The 25,441-nt window shown below is 51.7% G+C and overlaps 1 protein-coding gene across 1 annotated transcript; it reads right to left on the bottom strand.

Moving 5' to 3' along the window:
* Window positions 1–139: 139 nt before the first annotated feature.
* Window positions 140–25,430, bottom strand: LOC309600182 (uncharacterized protein; the record flags this gene model as incomplete). Its single annotated transcript, XM_082332257.1, has 15 exons — window positions 140–176; window positions 307–527; window positions 1,236–1,361; window positions 1,750–1,914; window positions 2,219–2,314; window positions 2,744–2,804; window positions 3,007–3,218; window positions 3,875–4,352; window positions 20,780–21,000; window positions 21,309–21,434; window positions 21,524–21,688; window positions 22,045–22,140; window positions 22,835–22,895; window positions 23,577–23,794; window positions 25,182–25,430. The coding sequence occupies 15 exons, from the start codon at window positions 25,428–25,430 to the stop codon at window positions 140–142; spliced, it is 2,532 nt and encodes an 843-aa protein (XP_082188383.1).
* Between the last annotated feature and the right edge of the window lie 11 nt (window positions 25,431–25,441).

Raw genomic sequence — 25,441 nt, 5'->3', positions numbered from 1 at the left:
TGGTGCTGCAAGGGGCAGTGATCACTGTCATGGGAAAACACAGGCTGAATCACTGATGGGGAGGACGCAGCCTTCCTCCTCCCCCCGCAAACCAGAACTAGATCGTTTAATGTTGTAAGGACAATAGACAACCTTGAGCTTACTTACACACTCTCACAGGGCTCCCAAGGCGTATCCTGAAGGAGAAGAAAGTCACAAGGTTATCCATCACATAACTAGCATTTCTAGCATTTTCCAGCCTCCTTGCCTCTGTTGAAGAGTCCCAAGGACTGAACGCTGCCCACGCACAGTTGTAGTGGTACCCACCTGCTCTCTTCACCCTCCAGGAGAGTCTTATATGTTGCAATCTCAATATCCAGGGCCAGTTTGACATTCAGCAGCTCCTGGTAGTCCCGCAGCATGCAAGCCAGCTCATCCTTGGCCTTCTGGAGGGCATTCTGCAGCTCAACGTGCTTCTCCCGAGCATCTTTCAGGGCACAATCCCCACGCTGCTCAGTATCACAAACTGATGTTTGCAGAGAGGACACCTGTCAGGGGAGACACAAGAAGTCCTTACTTTCCCTGTCCTCTGTCTTGCCATATTCACCTTTGAAAAAGAGAAATTCCCGCTTCTTTTGAGAGTCCCAAAGTGGGAAGTATTGAGGTTGTCTTTAGGAAAGCCAAACGTTTCCAAAATCAAATATCAATTCTGAAATACTACAGAAAGGCTGGACATGTCCCTGTACTGCCAGACTGTGTTTAAGCCTTGTTTTGAGGATACCAATACCTTGTTCTAATTGGAACTAATAATTAAGGTTTTCCATTACTTCCCGTTATAAACTATATAATGAATTAGATGGTCTGAAAATTATACCAGTTTCTATGGGTGCGGAATTACTGGTGAGTCATAATTCTACCCTACTTATTGGATGCTTTGAACCTGTGTCAGAAGCATTGTCTCCTGCCAGAATTCTTGCTGGAGCAATTTTAACAATTTTCCAAGTGGCTGTAGCTAATTCAACGATCTAATTTGGCACAATTAGTTCCTTGCAATAATCGAAATAATCCAGCAGAAAACAGGCCAGCAGATAATTCTTGTTCCCTGCTCAGCATTGGTAAGATCTTCTCTAGGCCAATGGAACCAATGTGAGGCAATGCTCTTCAACAAAGATGAATGAAATGCCACAGAGAGGTAGAAAACATGGCTTGGAATCTCACATCTAGGAGATCCAGTGAGTGAACACGATCCATCATACCTGCTCCTTCATATTTTCAAGGTCACGCTGCCTTCTCTGGATCACAAAACTCAGCTCTTCAATCTCTTGCTGGTGGGACTTCAGTTCATTGCGATGTCTCCCCTTTGCCTCCTCAAGCTCTTGATACTGGTTGTAGGAAAAGAGAGAGGTGGCAATTAATACTGGCAGTGTATGTAACATAGGAGCCTTGCTTCTGTTTCCAAAGCGAATTAAACTTGATTTAGAAAAGTCCTCCTGACTTTGCAGCTCCTGAGACTTTCAGCAGCAAATGGAGCTTTCCTCCTGCAGCTTTCACTGTTCAACTCACCCACAACCTCCCCCTGATTCCTGTCCCATTGCACTGTATCTGTTTTGGGGATGTTCTCCTGACTTTGAGACCCCATCCAGTTTAGCAGAATGGAAAATTAGGTGCAGAAGTTACATAGTGAAGACAGAAAGAAAAAAATCACCACCTTTCCACTATTACTTTGACAGTGAGAGAATTAAGGATATGTCGTTGGATGCCACAACTTACCCTAGTTCTGTGCAACACATCCAGCTCTGCCTTGCTTTTCTGAGCCATATCCTCATACCAGCACTCAACGCTCCTGAGGATGCCCTCCACGTCCAGGCCTTGGCTGTTGTCCATTTTCACAACGACAGAGGTGTCACAGGGACTTCTCTCCAGCTCAGCGATTTCCTAGAAGCCGTGTGAAGTGGCAGTAAGCTGTCCCTGGATTTCTTATCTCACACTCCAGTAGAAGTAACACCACCCCTGAGAGTTTGTCCTGAGCCACAACCCAGGAGTTGAGACTAGATTTGGTCATGCATGCAGCTTGAGGGGGGGTTTTTTTGAGATCTCAAAGTCGTCTTTATCTGGGATTCCCATTGCCTCCCAAAGAGAGCTTGATGGATTGGTTTAATCAGGCCCAAATCAATGTAGACAAGGAGCGGCTGGTAGGAACAGCTGCCATCAAGCAAGGTTGGGACAGGAGCATCCATACCTGAGCAGAAACACATTTCAGGAACTCTATCTCCTGCTTTAGGGTTTCCAGCTTTGCTTCCAGCTCTGCCTTGGTCAGATAGACACAGTCCACATCCTAAAAGAGTTCCCAGATATTTAGAAGTCAAAATAGTGCCTACACGGAGACCTAAGGCAATTTCATTATATTTTTAGAGTAAGAAATTTTGTTTAGGAAATGTAATTGGGAAGCTCAGATATCCCCAGAACAGCAACAGCTGAGGGGTCCCAAAAGCATATACAATATCACTGAGTTCTTGCTTGAAAAACGTCATGATTTGGGCATCAGGACTAGCAAGCTGTCAGTTTAGAATAAAATATATTTTCGGTACTAACGGGCAGAGGTTTCATGCTTTCCGGCAATATTCTGTGACATGTTTTTCTGCATCCATACCTGTCCAATGACTTTTAACATTCTCAAGACCTGACCCTTGCCTTGCAAGGAACAGATCAGAGGAAAGTCCTTGGATCTCTGCATCCAACCCTTCCATTCATCCCAATTCCTTACCTTCTTCACTAACACAAACTCGTTCTCGGCAGCTGTGCGTCTGTTCGCTTCCTGCTCATATCTGTTAGGGAAGAGAAGGGACTGGTTGCTGGGTCATTCTGAGACTGGAGAACTTGTTTGTCTGGGTATGTAGGGGTCAGGGTGCTTTTGGATCTCAGCTTTTTGGACCTCAGAGAGAAGTCTATTGATACAGACAGAAATTAAGGTCCCATTAGACAAGCTGTTTGAATTCACTGCCCTGTGGATGGTTTCTGCTCACTCACTTGCATCTGAACTCTTCAATGAGCTTCTCTGTGTCGTTCAGCTCAGGCTCCATCTGCCCCCTCTCATGCAGCAATGAGTCCAGCCGCCTCTGCAGGCTGCAAATGAAGTTGTTGAAGACATGCTTGATGTTCTTCTGGGATGGCAGGACCTGCTTTTGGAGAAGGTCCCATTTGGTGGCCAACACCCTGTTCTGCTGCTTCAGATGCTGTACCTGCATTCAGAAAGCAAAGCCATCTTCTTCAGGCACATGCTTAGATGCATTGTATGGGGACCAGACGAATGTGGGGGGAACAAGGCATCGCATCTTCTGAGTCAATGCTCCAGGGGCTCATGATGGTTTGAAGGGAACGAGAGGACAAAAGGGGGACACTGCAATCTTCATAACCCAGGAATCCTAGAGTATACTGGGTGTGATACTCTCCTGTTTTCCAAGGAAGCCCTAGACAGCACAGCCTTTCTGGCAGCTACAGAAACCACGGAATGTTTAAATACATCTGCATATCAATTGGCTGATAGAGGAAACCATCATTTATCCATAGGAGACAATGCAACTTTACAAGGCCTAGCTGCACAGAGAGAAGTCAATAGTGCAGAAGCTCAGTAAGATACCTTGGGGGAACAGCTCCCTTCTGCTATTAATAACAAAACCAGATGCAGCTTATTAAAGTACATAAATAGCCAGATTAAAATAACATTATCAGCTAGATCTGCACTTGCAGCTCATGGTACTAGAGCCATGCATGCTAAAACCAGCACAAGGCTCATGTAATAGGGTGGTAGAAAGAGAGGAATCAAAGACCTGAGGAGAAAAAGGTTTCCTTCACACTTAAACCTCATCACTCCTTTAAGTCTTGCCTCCGCTCTCACCTTGTTAATCAGAGAGGCAAACTGGTTATTGAGGCTCTTCATCTGCTCTCTCTCCTGCTTTCGGATGTGCTGGATTTCGGGGTCGATCTTCACATCAAGAGGCTGCAGCAGGCTCTCATTGACGTGCACTGCACGAATACCTTCGCTTTTGCAGCTCCTGCTGTGGAAGCCTAACCCATGACTCCCTCCTTCACTGTTGGCACGGATGCCCCTGCACCTCCAGCCTCCACAGACCCCCTGTGCAAGGCTTCGGCCAGAAGAAATCCATTTACACCCATCTGTGTTTTGGAGGCTTCGGCTGCTGTGGCTCCAGGCTCCGTATCTTCTTCCAAACAATGCAGCAGAGGGGAAAGTGCTGCTTCGGCAGCGGCTCGTGCCACTTGCAGCAGAAGACGATGAGAAGAACTTTCTTCCATGAAGAGACCTTCCAGCTGACAGCTGCTGGCTCATGTTGGCCGACGTGATGGAGGAGAGGATGCTGGAGGACAGCAGAGCACGCAACTCAAAAAGGTGCCCCTCTGCTCCAACAACCCTGAGCTCCTCCTTTATACAGATCTCAGAAGTGGGGCTTGGTTGATGCAGATGAATAATTTGGGGTTTTCTTGGGGTTTGCCTTGCCTGGCAGCAATTCATAGGTTTAAATATGCAAAACAATGCATAACACTGAACATTTGTGAAATCCTATGGAATTTTACAGTTTTTAAATCACTTTGCTTGCATACTCAGCTTGGAGGATCCCATGGGCTGGGTTTTGTGAGGAGTCGTCTTTTGGTTTAGTTTGTCCTCCTTCCTTACATTAATTACAGTTTAGCAAATGGCCTTAAGAGTATCTTCCTCTGTCAAGGGCAATCTGTAAAAGAACGTTCTGTTGAACAGCAAATTATAAGTGATTTTTGCTGTATCTGTTCTTTTCATAGTCACTCCCTTCACAAAGGACAGTATGAGTCCATGAGGCACAGCCAAAGGCAGCCCAGTGCTTAGAAGCTGGGAACCATGGCGTGGACTGGACAAGCAAATGTCCTCGCTGTGGTACAAGAGTGCAAAATATTTCTCTTTTAGAAATAGCCCTCCACACACCATCCTCAGTTGAAGACCATAACGGACTGGGCAGGACTCATCTCCTCAAACTTTTGATGCTAGGTCTGTGCTGAGAGGCAGGCACGTCTGAGATATTGCTCTCCAGAGAGCCTTCCTCTTCTTCGTTGAGTCCAAGAAAGTCTAAAGCGACCAGCTCAGACCCGAGTGCCCAACTTCTAGAAGAATAAATTAGCGTAGCTGTATCTTCTCATTAAGTTTTCGGCTCTGATTGTGTAGAACACATCAAAAAATGAGACTTGCATGGAGAAGACAATAAATAGCCTAGAAAATAGGAAGCTCAGCCACAGTGGATGCTTGTTAATCATTTAATTGGAAACAGCGGTAGGCTTGGCTTTGGTGGGCAGACTATGAATGCACCAGCAACCAGTATCCTGCAAAAATACCTTATTAATACAGCTACTGTATGGCTACTCTCTGTTACTCTCTTTTATATTTGAGCTTGTAATTAAAACCCTTGGGATACCTCGAGGCAAATAAAAAAGATTTATTAGAGTTGCTTGACAGACAGGGAAGAAAAGGCTGATAAATTTAATATATTTGCTGAGAGCCTCACAATACCTCAGAGGTGGAGCCAAGATTACATCTCAGTCCCTGTGGCTTCTTGCCAAATTCTCTTTCAAAACAGAAAGGCGAAGGGTTTCATTGCAGATGATTTGAAAGAAATGGTTTTCCCCTGCTATTATGCCATACTAATCCTTAACTTTTTCAATAGGTTCAAACCTTGGTCATTTTTTTCTTGGCAATTAAACATTTAAGCATTTCAAATTCCCAGGAAATTTGATAGTGTTTCACTTGCTTATTTCTTTCCTTGCTTTTGCAGGGATTTTTTTTTTTCTTTTTTTTTCGCTAGGCTCATTGGAGGGCTTTTTCACCACCTTTCGCAAGAAGGCTGACGAAAAACAAAACTGGTTACCAGAAACCTTGCTGGTATTCTGTCTCCAAGAGCAGCTGATGCCAAAGGTTTTCTTGTACCTCATTATTTGCAAATGTTCTGCACTGGAACAGCCTGCCCTTAGCCCAGCAAGAGAGATAATTGATGGTATGAAGTAGCTGGAAAGACAACTAGCTTAATTGCAGGTTCTTGACAGCACTATCAATTACACCTACACACAGAAGAGCAGGAATGATTGAAGTCCTGGGCGTCTCACTTGGCTGCTTAAATACAGGAAGAGTCCATGGCAATCCCAGCTGGAAGAGCAGGATTGGAGCCCAGGAGGAGGGCACTTGGCCTGGAGCTACTCTGACTCGGTCTTCATTTTGTGCTTCCAGTTTGTCTCTCCTTGGCCTCCCACTGAATCCCCCTGCAGCAGCTGCGTGGCCCCGGTGATGAGGTGCCACGATGCTTGGTGGTCCTCCTGCACCTTCTGAGCAGGGGTGGGTGACCTCACAGCACCCTGCCCGGCCCTGCTGCTAGCAAGGAGAGTTGGGCTCCTTTCAAGCAAGCAAGAGTTAGCTCAGAGATTTTGTTTCCTTGCTGTGGTTAGAGCCTACAGGGTCATGGATGGTTTCAAAAGTTTTCCTCCCGTAGATACACTTTGATAAGCAAAACTTCTGAACTTGGGTTTTCACACCCCCAGACATAGCAAAAGATTCATCCATCTGGATCAGCCTCACCTCTGACTCTGACTCTAGATGTCCCCCGATGACCCTGAGTCCCCGAAAGTCAGATGATGCCACCTGATGCATCCCTTGGGCTGTTCTTAACTGCCCAGCTCAGGCTGTAGTTTAGAGGACCACAAGGTCAGCTCTGCCTTCCTCTCCCAGCTTCATCTCATCCCACCTAACTTGCTGCAGGAGACAAAGTTTTTGTGTGTCATTTGACAGCGGAGAGTCTCCAGGTTTAAAATACACCAGACCTCCTCCACTTATTTCCATCCAGTAGATGGAAGTTGCTGTATTCATGTCAAAGTGATTGTGTTTGCTGCAGCTCCCTTTCAGGAGCGAGAGGGTTGTAAGTGTATGTGGGCACCGGGGGGTAGCTCCCAGGGTAATCACAGCTCATTAATTTGCTTCTAATCACCAGGAATTTTGGAAAAAGGCCCAGCAATGAAGATAGGAGGCCCACGATTTTCATGGTGCTACAACGCAGCCCTGACTGATTTCACTTTTTGCCAAAGTAAATCAGGAGGGAACTTCTTGTTCTGGCCACATCTGCACAGCAAAGAGGGCTCAAGCCCAAAACTCCATCAGAGAGTGGGAGAGCCGGCACAAAGACCGGCTCTACACCACTGTGGTACAACTTTTTTCTCCCACTAGGTGGTGGTATCTAATGCATCTTGAGCCTCCCCGTCCACATGGGTTCTTGGTTGGGATCTTGCTGGTGACATGAGCCTGTTCACACCCAGTCCAACACTCAGCAACCTCTCGGGATACCACTAACAAGAGCTAGCTCACAGCTGTAGAGGGCACTGTTTAGAAGTCAGGACAGCATGGGACCAACAAGGTCCTCAGTCCTTGCGAGGCGGTGAGGTTTCATATGGATTTGTACTCTGAGGCTGACTATCAGCTTGGAATGTTTTGTAAAATAGGTATGCATCCAGTAATGCACCTCTGGCAGAAAAACAACACTGAGATAGAGGGTTACCACCAGCTTTAATGACAACTGATCTACTGTCATCTTCTTCACCACCTTGGCGTCCTCCCCTCATACCTGAAATCCTGCTCATCACGTCAATACTCTTGGAGGCTCAAGCTGTGCCTGGGCACAGGGTGTCAGTAGACACCTTCTTTCAGTGTTACATCCTCAGCATGTTTACAGCGTTGTGATGACTGATAATACATGCCCCAAGACATTAACTCACATTAATCTGAAGGCCCCAGCTTATAATTTTCTTCTTCTTCTCATGACTTCGGCTCAGCACCTGAACCTCAAAAATCAAAATGTCTCTGGGCACAGCCTCAGGCAGTCTGTCTTGTGGCATTTTTCCATCAAAAATGCATGGGCAGTATCTAATTGACATAAGCAATTTAGCGCTGAGTCAACAAGAAATCAGCAGTGGACATGTCCCCATGCTCCCCACATTAACATTGCACCTCTTAGCCACTGTCCACGTGCTGTGGTGGTGGAAGGAAAGTCATCTGCTTGATCATCCCAGCTCAAATCTGTACGGTCCAAAGACCTGAAACTCAGCCTTGGTCTTAGCAGAGCCAAATACACAAGCTCCTTAGAGATACTAGCAGGAGTTGGACCACATAACTGCTGAAGGAAAGGAATGGCAATAATGAAGCATTTTAAAAATATTCTCGTTTTAGACAGAAATCCTGGGCCAGATTTTTCACTCCTACTTAGAAAGGGATAGTTTTGTATGGAAGGAGGTGCTAGAACACTCACCTCCAGAAACTGGAGATATGATTATAGCTTAGCTGACAAGCAGAACAAACCCTTCCAAACCATTCCTTCACTAAATTAGCCCGGCACTTAAGGCTATGTCCTACCAGTGTGTAAACAGTATTTAAAACAACTTAGTGGAAATACTGATCAAGTCCCTCGTACGAGTTGGAGGTTAGCAATCTCTTTTCTAAGCTGGTCTCCCAGGCTCCTCTTATAGTCAACTGAAACGATGGTTTGTCTGATCTCCAGCGGGTGATTCATCCCATACTAAGGTAGATGCACAAATTAGGTCTTTTGAATTGCCTCCAGAAGTGCCTGTTTCTCTCCATTGGCTCTACCTTCTTCCTTTCCAACCTTTCAGTCTACAAAACAGATCAGTAAAAAACCCACAGACCTGACCACAGCCTTCATATTCATTCTTTATTTCTTCTGATTAGAGATGAAAAGCTGTAGGCACCCTGTCTACCTAATTAATTTAACAGCGAAACTCAAGCCCCACAATACTTGGCAGTGTGCAGAATTACCTTTCACAGCTTCCACTTTTTATTGTAAGAGGGGAGACTTTGTCTTGATTGAAAAGCCTTACCAAATCTCTTAGATAAAAAATGGGGTTGTGATGATGCGGCTGATTTATCACTTGGATGCTGAAGAACTGAGCTGTTTCGGTGAGTGACGTAGAAGCAGCCATTAACAGGGTGAATAAACTCTCGCAGCTGTTGGAGGGTAGCTGTACGTGGCATTTTGCAAGCCAGGGTAGACTCACACCACCCACACGCTGAACCTGTGGGATGCGAGCCAGCGCAGATGAAAACACAGGCTTATCTCAGCAGGGTTTGCTAACACAATCTCCAGGTTTCACTGCCACAGCTGACTGCTTCGCAGCTGGCGTAGGGCTTTCTGCATTTGATGAGGGCAGCGATAACCTAGTTCTGACTGACATGCAGTGTCTAGACCTCCCCCCATGCAGGGTACTTATAACTGCTTCCAGACTATGCTATAGAGGTTTGATTTAGCCCTTTGTGGCTCCCCGTCAGCCTTCTCTGGTTGTTTTCACGGCTCTAGGGCCATTTGCAAATGGGCCTCCACAGTGGATTTCCCACCAAGGTTAGTATCTCGCTCCCCACTGGCTGCCACCCCCAGGACTCTTCACAGTTGGATTTCTTTGAAAAACAGTTAAGAGGATGCTACCTTCCCCCCGACTGGGGAAAAGACATGAAATATTCCTGATGAGCTTTAAACTAGAGCTTTAAACTAGATTTGAAGGGGGAGGGGGACTAGATTTGAAGGGGGAGGGGGATCAGGCTTGCTCGTGACGAGCTGTGGGACGACGCCAAGGTTAGAGGGACAGGGTGCTAGCGAGGGCCCTCAGCCTCTTGCTCCGAGATGTGCTGGGTACACTGGAACACACTGGAAGTCTTACTGGAGGTAATAGGAGCCAAGAGGGAAACCCCAGTGAAATACCTCGAAGGAATTAAGGGGTGTTCCTCTAAGAAGGTGACATGGCCAACAGCCCAGCTGAAGTGCCTCTACACCAATGCACGCAGCACGGGCAACAAACGGGAGGAGCTGGAAGCCACCGTGCTGCTAGAAAGCTACAACCTAGTTGCCATTACTGAAGCTTGGTGGAACTGAGATGTAGCCACGTGTCCCGGTTGACTGGCTAGATTCGGCCAACAGGACTTGTCTGAAACCCATGTTCACAGCAGATGTTCAGCGTCTGGCCCCACAACAGACATTCTTTTGTAAACACCTTCTTCCACCTTTTTTCACTGATTTTTTCTTGAGGTTGGATCAGATCTCTATAAACTGGTTTATATATTTAAAGAGTGCTTTCAAAAATCTTATCATATGCATCAGAGTCATGTGCTCCCATAGACCGATACACACACAACAGGCAGGGTTTCAAGCTTTTAGTTGCCAAAGACAAAGGTTCCAAACAGCCTGAGTTGCAGTGCTCAGACAAAGCCTAAGTAAACAATAGCAACCATCACAATATTGTCATGAAAGAGGTGTGCAGCTGGAGAATTCAGGAGATGGCTGTGCAGGGAGAAGAGAGCTTGGGATTAGATGCGACGCGTTCAGCCCAGCGGTGATTCAGTGGTGGGCAGGAAAGCCCCCTTGCCTCAATAGCGAGGGGAATGCCGCCTTCTCATTCCACTAGCAGATTTTTAAATGCAAATATTACTTGTATGAAGGATCTCCAGAAGAACCTGAGCCACTTCCATAGACAGAACTGTAACCCATCCTTTGAGAAGACCACCCTCCCTCAGAGCTGCATTCTCCAGTCCCATCTCCAGGACTGTACCTACCACCTCCACAGCTCCCTGCTTCATAACCCCCTTCCCCTCCAGAGCTAGCCCCACCTCCAGAGCCATACACACCACTACCAGACCTACAGACACCCCCAGAGCTGGATACCCATCCTCCAGAGCTATAACCTCCACTGCCAGAACTGCTTGATCCCCCACCTCCATGACCTGAGCTTCCACCTCCACCTGCAGACATGGACCCCCTCCTGCCAGAGCTGCTTCCACCCACAGAGCTGGATCCCCATCCTCCAGAGCTGTGGCCACCTCCAGACATGGAGCCTCCACTGCCTGAGATTCCTCCTCCTCCTCCACAGATGGACCCGCCACTGCCAGAGCTCCATCCTCCATGCCCTGAGCTTCCTCCTCCTCCACCACCTCCACCTCCAGACATGGAACCTCTCCTGCCAGAGCTGCTGCCACCACCAGAGCTGATCCCTCCACCGTGGGGACTGCATCTGCCACTGCCAGAGCTGGATCCCCATCCTCCCGAGCTGTGGCCACCTCCAGACATGGAGCCTCCACTGCCTGAGCTTCCTCCTCCTCCTCCACAGATGGACCCGCCACTGCCAGAGCTCATTCCTCCATGACCTGAGCTTCCTCCTCCTCCTCCAGACATGGACCCGCCACTGCCAGAGCTCCATCCTCCATGACCTGAGCTTCCTCCTCCTCCTCCAGACATGGAGCCTCTCCTGCCACAGCTGCTGCCACCACCGGAGCTCATCCCTCCACTGCCTGAGCTTCCTCCTCCTCCTCCTCCTCCACAGATGGACCCGCCACTGCCAGAGCTCCATCCTCCATGCCCTGAGCTTCCTCCTCCTCCACCACCTCCACCTCCACAGATGGACCCGCCACTGCCAGAGCTGCTGCCACCACCGGAGCTCATCCCTCCACCATGGGGACTGCATCTGCCACTGCCAGAGCTGGATCCCCATCCTCCAGAGCTGTGACCACCTCCAGACATGGAGCCTCCACTGCCTGAGCTTCCTCCTCCTCCTCCACAGATGGACCCGCCACTGCCAGAGCTCATTCCTCCATGACCTGAGCTTCCTCCTCCTCCTCCAGACATGGACCCGCCACTGCCAGAGCTCCATCCTCCATGACCTGAGCTTCCTCCTCCTCCACCACCTCCAGACATGGAGCCTCTCCTGCCAGAGCTGCTGCCACCACCGGAGCTCATCCCTCCACCATGGGGACTGCATCTGCCACTGCCAGAGCTGGATCCCCATCCTCCCGAGCTGTGGCCACCTCCAGACATGGAGCCTCCACTGCCTGAGCTTCCTCCTCCTCCTCCTCCAGACATGGACCCACCACTGCCAGAGCTCATGCCTCCATGACCTGAGCTTCCTCCTCCTCCTCCACAGATGGACCCACCACTGCCAGAGCTCCATCCTCCATGACCTGAGCTTCCTCCTCCTCCACCACCTCCAGACATGGAGCCTCTCCTGCCACAGCTGCTGCCACCACCGGAGCTCATCCCTCCACTGCCTGAGCTTCCTCCTCCTCCTCCTCCAGAGATGGACCCGCCACTGCCAGAGCTCCATCCTCCATGCCCTGAGCTTCCTCCTCCTCCACCACCTCCACCTCCAGACATGGAACCTCTCCTGCCAGAGCTGCTGCCACCACCGCAGCTCATCCCTCCACCATGGGGACTGCATCTGCCACTGCCAGAGCTGGATCCCCATCCTCCAGAGCTGTGGCCACCTCCAGACATGGAGCCTCCACTGCCTGAGCTTCCTCCTCCTCCTCCACAGATGGACCCGCCACTGCCAGAGCTCATTCCTCCATGACCTGAGCTTCCTCCTCCTCCTCCAGACATGGACCCGCCACTGCCAGAGCTCCATCCTCCATGACCTGAGCTTCCTCCTCCTCCTCCAGACATGGAGCCTCTCCTGCCACAGCTGCTGCCACCACCGGAGCTCATCCCTCCACTGCCTGAGCTTCCTCCTCCTCCTCCTCCTCCACAGATGGACCCGCCACTGCCAGAGCTCCATCCTCCATGCCCTGAGCTTCCTCCTCCTCCACCACCTCCACCTCCACAGATGGACCCGCCACTGCCAGAGCTGCTGCCACCACCGGAGCTCATCCCTCCACCATGGGGACTGCATCTGCCACTGCCAGAGCTGGATCCCCATCCTCCAGAGCTGTGGCCACCTCCAGACATGGAGCCTCCACTGCCTGAGATTCCTCCTCCTCCTCCTCCAGACATGGACCCACCACTGCCAGAGCTCCATCCTCCATGACCTGAGCTTCCTCCTCCTCCACCACCTCCAGACATGGAGCCTCTCCTGCCAGAGCTGCTGCCACCACCGGAGCTCATCCCTCCACCATGGGGACTGCATCTGCCACTGCCAGAGCTGGATCCCCATCCTCCCGAGCTGTGGCCACCTCCAGACATGGAGCCTCCACTGCCTGAGCTTCCTCCTCCTCCTCCACAGATGGACCCACCACTGCCAGAGCTCATGCCTCCATGACCTGAGCTTCCTCCTCCTCCTCCTCCACAGATGGACCCACCACTGCCAGAGCTCCATCCTCCATGACCTGAGCTTCCTCCCCCTCCTCCAGATATGGAGCCTCTCCTGCCACAGCTGCTGCCACCACCGGAGCTCATCCCTCCACTGCCTGAGCTTCCTCCTCCTCCTCCTCCACAGATGGACTCACCACTGCCAGAGCTCCATCCTCCATGCCCTGAGCTTCCTCCTCCTCCTCCAGACATGGAGCCTCTCCTGCCAGAGCTGCTGCCACCACCGGAGCTCATCCCTCCACCGTGGGGACTGCATCTACCACTGCCAGAGCTGGATCCCCATCCTCCAGAGCTGTGGCCACCTCCAGACATGGAGCCTCCACTGCCTGAGCTTCCTCCTCCTCCTCCACAGATGGACCCGCCACTGCCAGAGCTCATCCCTCCATGCCCTGAGCTTCCTCCTCCTCCTCCAGACATGGACCCGCCACTGCCAGAGCTCATTCCTCCATGACCTGAGCTTCCTCCTCCTCCTCCACAGATGGACCCACCACTGCCAGAGCTCCATCCTCCATGCCCTGAGCTTCCTCCTCCTCCTCCACCTCCAGACATGGAGCCTCTCCTGCCACAGCTGCTGCCACCACCGGAGCTCATCCCTCCACTGCCTGAGCTTCCTCCTCCTCCTCCTCCTCCACAGATGGACCCGCCACTGCCAGAGCTCCATCCTCCATGCCCTGAGCTTCCTCCACCTCCACCACCTCCAGACATGGAGCCTCTCCTGCCAGAGCTGCTGCCACCACCGGAGCTCATCCCTCCACCATGGGGACTGCATCTGCCACTGCCAGAGCTGGATCCCCATCCTCCAGAGCTGTGGCCACCTCCAGACATGGAGCCTCCACTGCCTGAGCTTCCTCCTCCTCCTCCTCCAGACATAGACCCACCACGGCCAGAGCTCCATCCTCCATGCCCTGAGCTTCCTCCACCTCCACCACCTCCAGACATGGAGCCTCTCCTGCCACAGCTGCTGCCACCACCGGAGCTCATCCCTCCACCATGGGGACTGCATCTGCCACTGCCAGAGCTGGATCCCCATCCTCCCGAGCTGTGGCCACCTCCAGACATGGAGCCTCCACTGCCTGAGCTTCCTCCTCCTCCTCCTCCAGACATGGACCCGCCACTGCCAGAGCTCATTCCTCCATGACCTGAGCTTCCTCCTCCTCCTCCACAGATGGACCCGCCACTGCCAGAGCTCCATCCTCCATGCCCTGAGCTTCCTCCTCCTCCTCCAGACATGGAGCCTCTCCTGCCAGAGCTGCTGCCACCGCCAGAGCTCGTCCCTCCACTGCCTGAGCTTCCTCCTCCTCCTCCTCCACAGATGGACCCGCCACTGCCAGAGCTCCATCCTCCATGCCCTGAGCTTCCTCCACCTCCACCACCTCCAGACATGGAGCCTCTCCTGCCAGAGCTGCTGCCACCACCGGAGCTCATCCCTCCACCATGGGGACTGCATCTGCCACTGCCAGAGCTGGATCCCCATCCTCCAGAGCTGTGGCCACCTCCAGACATGGAGCCTCCACTGCCTGAGCTTCCTCCTCCAGACATAGACCCACCACTGCCAGAGCTCCATCCTCCATGCCCTGAGCTTCCTCCTCCTCCACCACCTCCACCTCCAGACATGGAGCCTCTCCTGCCACAGCTGCTGCCACCACCGGAGCTCATCCCTCCACCATGGGGACTGCATCTGCCACTGCCAGAGCTGGATCCCCATCCTCCAGAGCTGTGGCCACCTCCAGACATGGAGCCTCCACTGCCTGAGCTTCCTCCTCCTCCTCCTCCAGACATGGACCCGCCACTGCCAGAGCTCATTCCTCCATGACCTGAGCTTCCTCCTCCTCCTCCACAGATGGACCCACCACTGCCAGAGCTCCATCCTCCATGACCTGAGCTTCCTCCACCTCCACCACCTCCAGACATGGAGCCTCTCCTGCCAGAGCTGCTGCCACCGCCAGAGCTCGTCCCTCCACTGCCTGAGCTTCCTCCTCCTCCTCCACAGATGGACCCGCCACTGCCAGAGCTCCATCCTCCATGCCCTGAGCTTCCTCCACCTCCACCACCTCCAGACATGGAGCCTCTCCTGCCAGAGCTGCTGCCACCACCGGAGCTCATCCCTCCACCGTGGGGACTGCATCTGCCACTGCCAGAGCTGGATCCCCATCCTCCCGAGCTGTGGCCACCTCCAGACATGGAGCCTCCACTGCCTGAGCTTCCTCCTCCTCCTCCAGACATGGACCCACCACTGCCAGAGCTCATTCCTCCATGACCTGAGCTTCCTCCTCCTCCTCCACAGATGGACCCACCACTGCCAGAGCTCCATCCTCCATGCCCTGAGCTTCCTCCTCCTCCTCCAGACATGGAGCCTCTCCTGCCACAGCTGCTGCCACCACCGGAGCTCATCCCTCCACTGCCTGAGCTTCCTCCTCCTCCTCCTCCACAGATGGACCCACCACTGCCAGAGCTCCATCCTCCATGCCCTGAGCTTCCTCCTCCTCCTCCACCTCCAGACATGGAGCCTCTCCTGCCAGAGCTGCTGCCACCACCGGAGCTCATCCCTCCACCATGGGGACTGCATCTGCCACTGCCAGAGCTGGATCCCCATCCTCCCGAGCTGTGGCCACCTCCAGACATGGAGTCTCCACTGCCTGAGCTTCCTCCTCCTCCTCCAGACATGGACCCGCCACTGCCAGAGCTCATTCCTCCATGTCCTGAGCTTCCTCCTCCACCTCCAGATATGGAACCTCTCCTGCCACAGCTGCTGCCACCACCAGAGCTCATCCCTCCACTGCCTGAGCTTCCTCCTCCTCCTCCTCCAGAGATGGACCCGCCACTGCCAGAGCTCCATCCTCCATGCCCTGAGCTTCCTCCTCCTCCTCCACCTCCAGACATGGAGCCTCTCCTGCCAGAGCTGCTGCCACCACCGGAGCTCATCCCTCCACCGTGGGGACTGCATCTGCCACTGCCAGAGCTGGATCCCCATCCTCCAGAGCTGTGGCCACCTCCAGACATGGAGCCTCCACTGCCTGAGCTTCCTCCTCCTCCTCCACAGATGGACCCTCCACTGCCAGAGCTCATTCCTCCATGCCCTGAGCTTCCTCCTCCTCCTCCAGACATGGAGCCTCTCCTGCCAGAGCTGCTGCCACCACCGGAGCTCATCCCTCCACCATGGGGACTGCATCTGCCACTGCCAGAGCTGGATCCCCATCCTCCAGAGCTGTGGCCACCTCCAGACATGGAGCCTCCACTGCCTGAGCTTCCTCCTCCTCCTCCACAGATGGACCCGCCACTGCCAGAGCTCATCCCTCCATGCCCTGAGCTTCCTCCTCCTCCTCCAGACATGGACCCGCCACTGCCAGAGCTCATTCCTCCATGACCTGAGCTTCCTCCTCCTCCTCCACAGATGGACCCACCACTGCCAGAGCTCCATCCTCCATGCCCTGAGCTTCTGCCTCCTCCTCCACCTCCAGACATGGAGCCTCTCCTGCCACAGCTGCTGCCACCACCGGAGCTCATCCCTCCACTGCCTGAGCTTCCTCCTCCTCCTCCTCCTCCACAGATGGACCCGCCACTGCCAGAGCTCCATCCTCCATGCCCTGAGCTTCCTCCACCTCCACCACCTCCAGACATGGAGCCTCTCCTGCCAGAGCTGCTGCCACCACCGGAGCTCATCCCTCCACCATGGGGACTGCATCTGCCACTGCCAGAGCTGGATCCCCATCCTCCAGAGCTGTGGCCACCTCCAGACATGGAGCCTCCACTGCCTGAGCTTCCTCCTCCTCCTCCTCCAGACATAGACCCACCACTGCCAGAGCTCCATCCTCCATGACCTGAGCTTCCTCCTCCTCCTCCACAGATGGACCCGCCACTGCCAGAGCTCCATCCTCCATGCCCTGAGCTTCCTCCTCCTCCACCACCTCCACCTCCAGACATGGAGCCTCTCCTGCCAGAGCTGCTGCCACCACCGGAGCTCATCCCTCCACCATGGGGACTGCATCTGCCACTGCCAGAGCTGGATCCCCATCCTCCCGAGCTGTGGCCACCTCCAGACATGGAGCCTCCACTGCCTGAGCTTCCTCCTCCTCCTCCTCCACAGATGGACCCGCCACTGCCAGAGCTCATTCCTCCATGACCTGAGCTTCCTCCTCCTCCTCCACAGATGGACCCACCACTGCCAGAGCTCCATCCTCCATGCCCTGAGCTTCCTCCTCCTCCACCACCTCCAGACATGGAGCCTCTCCTGCCAGAGCTGCTGCCACCACCGGAGCTCATCCCTCCACCATGGGGACTGCATCTGCCACTGCCAGAGCTGGATCCCCATCCTCCCGAGCTGTGGCCACCTCCAGACATGGAGCCTCCACTGCCTGAGCTTCCTCCTCCTCCTCCAGACATGGACCCGCCACTGCCAGAGCTCATTCCTCCATGTCCTGAGCTTCCTCCTCCACCTCCAGATATGGAACCTCTCCTGCCACAGCTGCTGCCACCACCAGAGCTCATCCCTCCACTGCCTGAGCTTCCTCCTCCTCCTCCTCCACAGATGGACCCGCCACTGCCAGAGCTCATTCCTCCATGACCTGAGCTTCCTCCTCCTCCTCCACCTCCAGACATGGAGCCTCTCCTGCCACAGCTGCTGCCAACGCCAGAGCTCATCCCTCCACTGCCTGAGCTTCCTCCTCCTCCACAGATGGACCCGCCACTGCCAGAGCTCCATCCTCCATGACCTGAGCTTCCTCCTCCTCCACCACCTCCAGACATGGAGCCTCTCCTGCCAGAGCTGCTGCCACCACCGGAGCTCATCCCTCCACCATGGGGACTGCATCTGCCACTGCCAGAGCTGGATCCCCATCCTCCCAAGCTGTGGCCACCTCCAGACATGGAGCCTCCACTGCCTGAGCTTCCTCCTCCTCCACCTCCAGATATGGACCCGCCACTGCCAGAGCTCATTCCTCCATGACCTGAGCTTCCTCCTCCTCCTCCAGACATGGACCCACCACTGCCAGAGCTCATTCCTCCATGACCTGAACTTCCTCCTCCACCTCCGCCTCCAGATATTGAACCTCTCCTGCCAGAGCTGCTGCCACCACCGGAGCTCATCCCTCCACTGCCTGAGCTTCCTCCTCCTCCACAGATGGACCCGCCACTGCCAGAGCTCCATCCTCCATGCCCTGAGCTTCCTCCACCTCCTCCACCTCCAGACATGGAGCCTCTCCTGCCAGAGCTGCTGCCACCACCGGAGCTCATCCCTCCACCATGGGGACTGCATCTGCCACTGCCAGAGCTGGATCCCCATCCTCCCGAGCTGTGGCCACCTCCAGACATGGAGCCTCCACTGCCTGAGCTTCCTCCTCCTCCTCCTCCAGACATGGACCCGCCACTGCCAGAGCTCCATCCTCCATGCCCTGAGCTTCCTCCTCCTCCTCCACCTCCAGATATGGAGCCTCTCCTGCCAGAGCTGCTGCCACCACCGGAGCTCATCCCTCCACCATGGGGACTGCATCTGCCACTGCCAGAGCTGGATCCCCATCCTCCCGAGCTGTGGCCACCTCCAGACATGGAGCCTCCACTGCCTGAGATTCCTCCTCCTCCTCCAGATATGGACCCGCCACTGCCAGAGCTCATTCCTCCATGACCTGAGCTTCCTCCTCCTCCTCCACAGATGGACCCACCACTGCCAGAGCTCCATCCTCCATGACCTGAGCTTCCTCCTCCACCTCCGCCTCCAGATATGGAGCCTCTCCTGCCAGAGCTGCTGCCACCACCGGAGCTCATCCCTCCACTGCCTGAGCTTCCTCCTCCTCCACAGATGGACCCGCCACTGCCAGAGCTCCATCCTCCATGCCCTGAGCTTCCTCCTCCTCCTCCACCTCCAGACATGGAGCCTCTCCTGCCACAGGTGCTGCCACCGCCAGAGCTCATCCCTCCACTGCCTGAGCTTCCTCCTCCTCCTCCTCCACAGATGGACCCGCCACTGCCAGAGCTCCATCCTCCATGCCCTGAGCTTCCTCCTCCTCCTCCACCTCCAGACATGGAGCCTCTCCTGCCACAGCTGCTGCCACCACCGGAGCTCATCCCTCCACCGTGGGGACTGCATCTGCCACTGCCAGAGCTGGATCCCCATCCTCCCGAGCTGTGGCCACCTCCAGACATGGAGCCTCCACTGCCTGAGCTTCCTCCTCCTCCTCCTCCACAGATGGACCCACCACTGCCAGAGCTCATCCCTCCATGCCCTGAGCTTCGTCCTCCTCCTCCACCTCCAGACATGGAGCCTCTCCTGCCACAGCTGCTGCCACCACCAGAGCTCATCCCTCCACTGCCTGAGCTTCCTCCTCCTCCATACCCTGAGCCTCCTCCTCCTCCTCCACAAACAGACTTCCCACTGCCAGAGCTGGATCCCCGTCTGCCAGAGCTGGCGCCACCCCCAGAGATGGACCCTCTATCACCTTGGCTTCCCCCACTTCCATACCCTGAGCCTCCTTTTCCTCCACAGATGGACCCTCCACTGCCAGAGCTGGATCCCCATCCTCCAGAGCTCTCGCCACCTCCAGACATGGAGCCTCCACTGCCTGAGCTTCCCCCACCTCCATACCCTTGGCCTCCTCCTCCTCCACAGATGGACCCTCCACTGCTGGAGCTGGATTCCCATCCTCCAGAGCTTCCACCTTTTCCTCCTCTAGAGATCGCCCCTTTGCTTCTGTTCTTGCTGGCACCGCCAGGGCTCAGCTCCCCCTTCCCACTTTTCAAGCCTCCGGATCCTACTCCAAAGACTCCAGTAGCACTCGCATTGTGGTCAATGACACCTGCAAGAAATGGAAAAGATGTCCACCTTATTCTTTTACCCCCAAAAATTATAAACACAACTCATATAAGGACTTATCTGTGTCCATCATTGTACCTAATCTAGTGTTCATAGTAATCTCTTTGAAAAAAAGGCAACAAGGATCTTCATTAGTAGATGTAACTATGAAATGTTTTCTCCTGTGGTTCTGTCGTTATTAGCTTATCTTTGACATGACTTATGTCTTACTCCGCACATGAACACTCAGTGCAGTCCTTCCTGTACGTAGGCCAAGAGTACGGGTTTCTCTCTCCTTTAGCTGGCCTCCTATTTCCACAGATTTTAGGACTAGATTTTTTTTTTTCTTCAGTTCTGACATGCATAGACCTACAGAATAAGTGAGGTGTTTCCCACTTCCTACAAATTTGGTTGGAAGTAGCCAATGAGTTCCAAAGCCAGTAGCTCAATGTTGACATATTAGTGCACATACACATGTATTCACACACACGCTCACAAGAGACTACTATTTGCTTCATTTCCCTAGGAAACTAAGATAGGAACTAAAAAAGGTTGTTCTGATGGTAGGTGTTAAGTACCACAGACAACAAAATGGTAACGATGCTCTTAAAAAAAATAAAGCAAAGCCTTGCGATACTTACAGATTGTGGCTGGTGAGCCTTCCTGTATCCTGTGAAGGAAAAGTGACATTGAGATAATGCATCCAATAAAAGTAAAAGTCGAGCTAGAGTCTATCAGTAAACCAATGAAAGAGGTCACTCCTTCCAGGCAGCAATTCATCCTGGAGATCTAAGTGACAGATTGAAGAATGGGACACGCTGCTTCGTGCAGGTGCTTCTATCCAGGGTCAATAGTTTGTACCTACCTGGTCTCCTCCTCCTCAAGGAGTGATCTATACATGGCAATTTCAATATCCAGGGCCAATTTCACATTCAGGAGCTCCTGATAATCATGAAGAAGGCGAGTGAGATCATCTTTGGCCTGCTGCAGGGCATTTTCCAACTCCTGAAGCTTTTGCTGGCCATCTTTGATGGCAGAGCTCCCATGCTGCTCAGCATCTTTAATGGTTTCCTGGAGGCCGGCATTCTGCAGAGGGCACAAACAGAACGTGTCCATTTCCCTTCTACAGCACTGGGATTTTCAAACCCTTCTGGCCATCCTTGGAAATTAAAAGACCTGCCTCAATGACAGAACTCAGAAGATAAAATTAGACTGGGTAAATTAACCCAAATTAAATCCCAATGTAGACAGGCAAGATCTAAATCTACTTCATTTTGAAGAGAAAAGATCATCTCCAGGTTTGCCTCCAAAGGACAGGCTACGTTACACCGCACTGAGTCCCCATGCAAAAGTTACTTAAATAGCTTAATCATGTTGGAAAGTATCAGCTTTACCTTTTTCCTTGCAATTTCAATTTCTGATTGTAGTCTTTGGATCTGCCTGGCAAGTTCCTGGATTTCCTGATAACTGTTCCTCAGTTGCTCACGTTGATTTACCCACATGTTCTGAAGGTCCTGGTACTGATGTGCAGAGAAGAGAACAGACATTTTTGGTTTCTTTTCCATTGAGCAGACAGACTTGCCTCCCTGTCTTGTTGATGTCTACTCACCCTGCCCCGATACATGTCATCTACTTCAGCTTTGCTTCTCTGAGCAATTGTCTCATACTCCTGCCTGACTTCTTCAATGATGCCATCCATGTTCAGTTCTCTGGTGTTGTCCATGGACAGAATGACATTGGTGTTGCCAACTACTGTTTGCAGCTGGGACAGCTCCTGCAAGGAAAACAAGATTTTGGATTTTAACAGTCCATGTGAGCAGTCCAGGTCGTGTTATGAGGAAAGAAATGGGACCCTCTGGCCAGTTACCCACTGGAACTTCCCTACCTGCACCCCTCAGGTGCTATCGTTCCACCACCAGTTTTAATTTTCAAGTGTCTCTTCCAGCCTTCGTGACACATCAGACCCCCTTTCCACTCACAGATTAAAAAGGACTTTATAAGATCAAAGGCCAAGGATGAGCCACTCTCCACACCAAAAAGTCCTGTTCAGGCAAAATTTCTGGGAACCTCCAAAAGATGCATGTCCTTCAAGACCCGAGGGTAAGTTTTTAATCTGAGAAGCATACTCACAGCTTCATGTAAGCATCTGAGGAACTCGAGCTCCTGCTTCAGTATTTCCACCCGAACATCAAACTCCATTTTTCCCATGTAGGCACTGTCCAGTTCCTGTAAAAAAAGCCATAGGCATATTTGTATTTCTTTGATCCAAATTCTCCACTGAAGTGCAATTCTTGCAAGACTTCATACATTTCTTTAAAGCCTTCGTTCCTGAAGTCAAATAATGGCCCACGAATCTCAGATTTCATTTGAAAAGCAATTGGAACAAAGGGAAAGCAATTGGAACAAAGGGAAAGCAATTGGAACAAAGGGAAAGCAATTGGAACAAAGGGAAAGCAATTGGAACAAAGGGAAAGTTTTTCACTCTTAGAAGAAAAGAATGGCTTGGAAATAAGCAAAATAGCTGGGGCAATAAATGTGTTCCTGGAGAAAATGCAAAATGTAGAAACGTAGATTGCTTTCTAGACAACTTAAAGTTGTCCGAATTTTCTCTTCTTCTATCTAAGCCATCTATAGACGTTACTTAACCCCTAATAATGACGTCTCACCTAGGTTGTGACTGAGTGAATAGAGAAAGACCAGCCCTTTTTAGATACTCATCTTACAAAGGACCGATTCAGTCTCTAGAGGAAGTTATTTCTCTCCAGTCTTGCAGTAAAAAGCTCAGGTTTTCAATTACTTCAATTAGAGGAAAGTTAGACGAAGTTAAGCAAAGACCCTGCTTTTGAAAACCTCAGCAACCATCCAGTTATTGCTTTATTTCTGAGGCTTTGATTTAGCTCAGTGTCTTGGATTACTTCACCTTTTTAAGCTCCACAAACTCCTCTTCTTTAGACGCACGCTTGTTGATCTCGTCCTCGAATCTGTTGCAGCAGAGAAAAGAAAAAGGTAGCTCATTGCCTATCTCACTTTTTCAGTCAGGTGGATCAGAAACGAAAGGGAATCATCCAAAAAGGGAATGTGTCAAGTTTTCATTTAACTGCAATTTCTGGCAACTGCAAACCCTCTGCAAAACTATTTGCTAAATAAGCCAACAAAATGGGATAGATGTAGATCAGTTCTAACATCCCTGTAATTCGGAACTAAACTTGCCATTTTTCAGAGCTGTGGACATATATTATCTTTTGGGTGCAGCTAAGCCAGAAGAGGTGACGACTCTTCTCAACTTGACCCCACTGCTCAGCTCTGTCCCTCCCCACTGTCCAGCTTGACCACAACTCCACAACTACCAGCAGGAGTAAGGAGTCCTGGGTTACTCATTGCTTGGGGGAGGAAGGGCATGAAGGAGGACAGGACGAGAGAAGAGTGGGATAGATCTACAGGGCCTTTGATTTTTCTCTTACTGTTCTGGATTCTACCCTCACCAAATCCGCTTTAGTCTTCCAGCGTCCAAGTCAAGTCCCATAATGAACCTACTGCAGAGTAGTGTTACAACGGCTACAAAACTCTTGAAGGTGTGAAGCTGAGCTATGCCATCCCCGGGCATGATTAGCATTGCCTTGGAAAATTCCAGTATGCTTTTTCCCAGACTTGTGATTATTCACCTCTTTTTATAATCTTCAACAAGCTGAAGCATATTGTACGCTTCTGGATCCAGCTGCTCCTTCTGGTTCTGGAGCGTTTCTAGCTGCCTCTGCAGGTTGCTGATGTAAGATTGGAAGAAAGAGGCGATATTTCTGCTCTCTTCTGGTCGGGCACTTTGCTGCTGCAGAAGTTCCCATTTGGCCAGCAGAGCCTGGTTCTGCCGCTCAAGACATTGAACCTGAAAGGCAAAGCAGAAGAGAGTCTCAGCCACTGGAAAGCACTGGGGGAAGCACCGACATCAGCATTAGTCCCCATAGCAAAACAAATCCTAATTAATATTTCCAAAGCAGTAACATCTAGAGGTTTTGTCAGGTGGCACCAACTGTGGTAACGCCGGTACCAACGCACGAGACAGCTTAGACTAAAGCGGGGGACACCTCTTTTTTCCCAATCTGTTGCGTAAGAAGGGTATGATTTTACTGCTGCTTCTCAAAGCTGATACGGAAATCTTTGCTGTGTGTCTCTTAAATGCACAATACTTCGGGGGATGATTGGGCCAGGGGGAGACTTCAGCTCTTTCTGAAGTACCTTAGACACTCAAATACATGAGAAGAGTTCGCTCCCTCTCGGAAGACCACACAGGACCACTCTCTTCCTAGATATACCTTGCCTTAGAGAAGAAGGTCAGAAAGACCTATAACATGCAGAGCTAGTATTTTTGGAAACCGGAGGGATAGCATCTCTTCAGCTGGGCCACTGAACAGATTATAACCTGGAAGCTGACATCCAGAAGTTTTTAAAAAAAAAAAAAAAAAAAATCCTATTTTTCAGGACTAAGCATGCTTAAAACTTCTGGGTGTAACCAACACCTTTTCTGTAGGGTAATACCAGAAGCCCTTAAGTCTTCACGTGTAACAAATAATACAAGCTTCCACCCTGTGCAGAGACACATGGCACCACCCAGACAGAGGCACATGTCAGGTCTGCGTGGGTGGATGTGTTTTTGTGGCTGTTTTGTTCCTGTGTCTGAGTAGAAATGAAAGACGACAAGACTGCAGACAGAGGTGAAAATATTGTAGTGCAAATCAAGAAAGAGGTAAAGAAAAAAAAAGATGTGGGGGCCACTGGCCACCTGAAAGAGGCTAGGACCTCCAAGGAAAGAAGTAATTTGTTTTGTAATTTGGAGAAATGCAACATTTTGCTTTGCTTGAGAAAAAAAAAAACAAACAGAACACATCAAGGATGTCCAAGTCCATCACCCATTTTTCCTGCTAGCATCAACAATTCCCAGGCACCAGAATATTACTAGCCATGCAGAAAGCCTTTTCCTCAAAAGACAAGTGAGTTAATGTGGCAGTGAGATCCTAGTAGTTTGTTATTGTCCTGCCACAAAAGACGACTCAGAGATACTTATCCCAGGGCTAAATGTAAGTGATTCATGCAGCGGCGTTTATAGCAAGCTATTAAGAACTTCACACCAGCAGAAGGGAATCTAGGCAGCGCTGTGATTTTTGGGGGCAGAAGATGCAATGTGAAGGTGTCCCCATGACTCACCCAGGCAGAGCAGCACCCCTTATATTTCCCCCTTCCCAGATAACAAGTAAAAAAAGAGAACAGGGACTCACCTTATCAATGAATGATGCAAATTTGTTGTTGAGAGCCTTAATCTGCTCTTTCTCATCTGACCGCACTCTCTGGAACTCCGGGTCAACTTGTACTTGTATTGGCCTCAGCAGGCTGGTATTGACACGGACCTCCTCGATGCCTCTGCTAACACCAGCCTGCCCCAAACCCTCTCCAGCCCCTTGTTCACCAAAGGCACTTCTACCAAGGCCTCCTCCAAGCACCTCCCTGCCTGAACTTCTTCCATACATGCTACCAAGCC

This window comes from Platalea leucorodia (genome assembly GCF_965183815.1).
Source record: "Platalea leucorodia genome assembly, chromosome: 23".
NCBI lineage: Eukaryota > Metazoa > Chordata > Aves > Pelecaniformes > Threskiornithidae > Platalea > Platalea leucorodia.
Note: the sequence above shows the minus strand (reverse complement) of the source record. Positions and strands in the feature narration are given on the sequence as shown.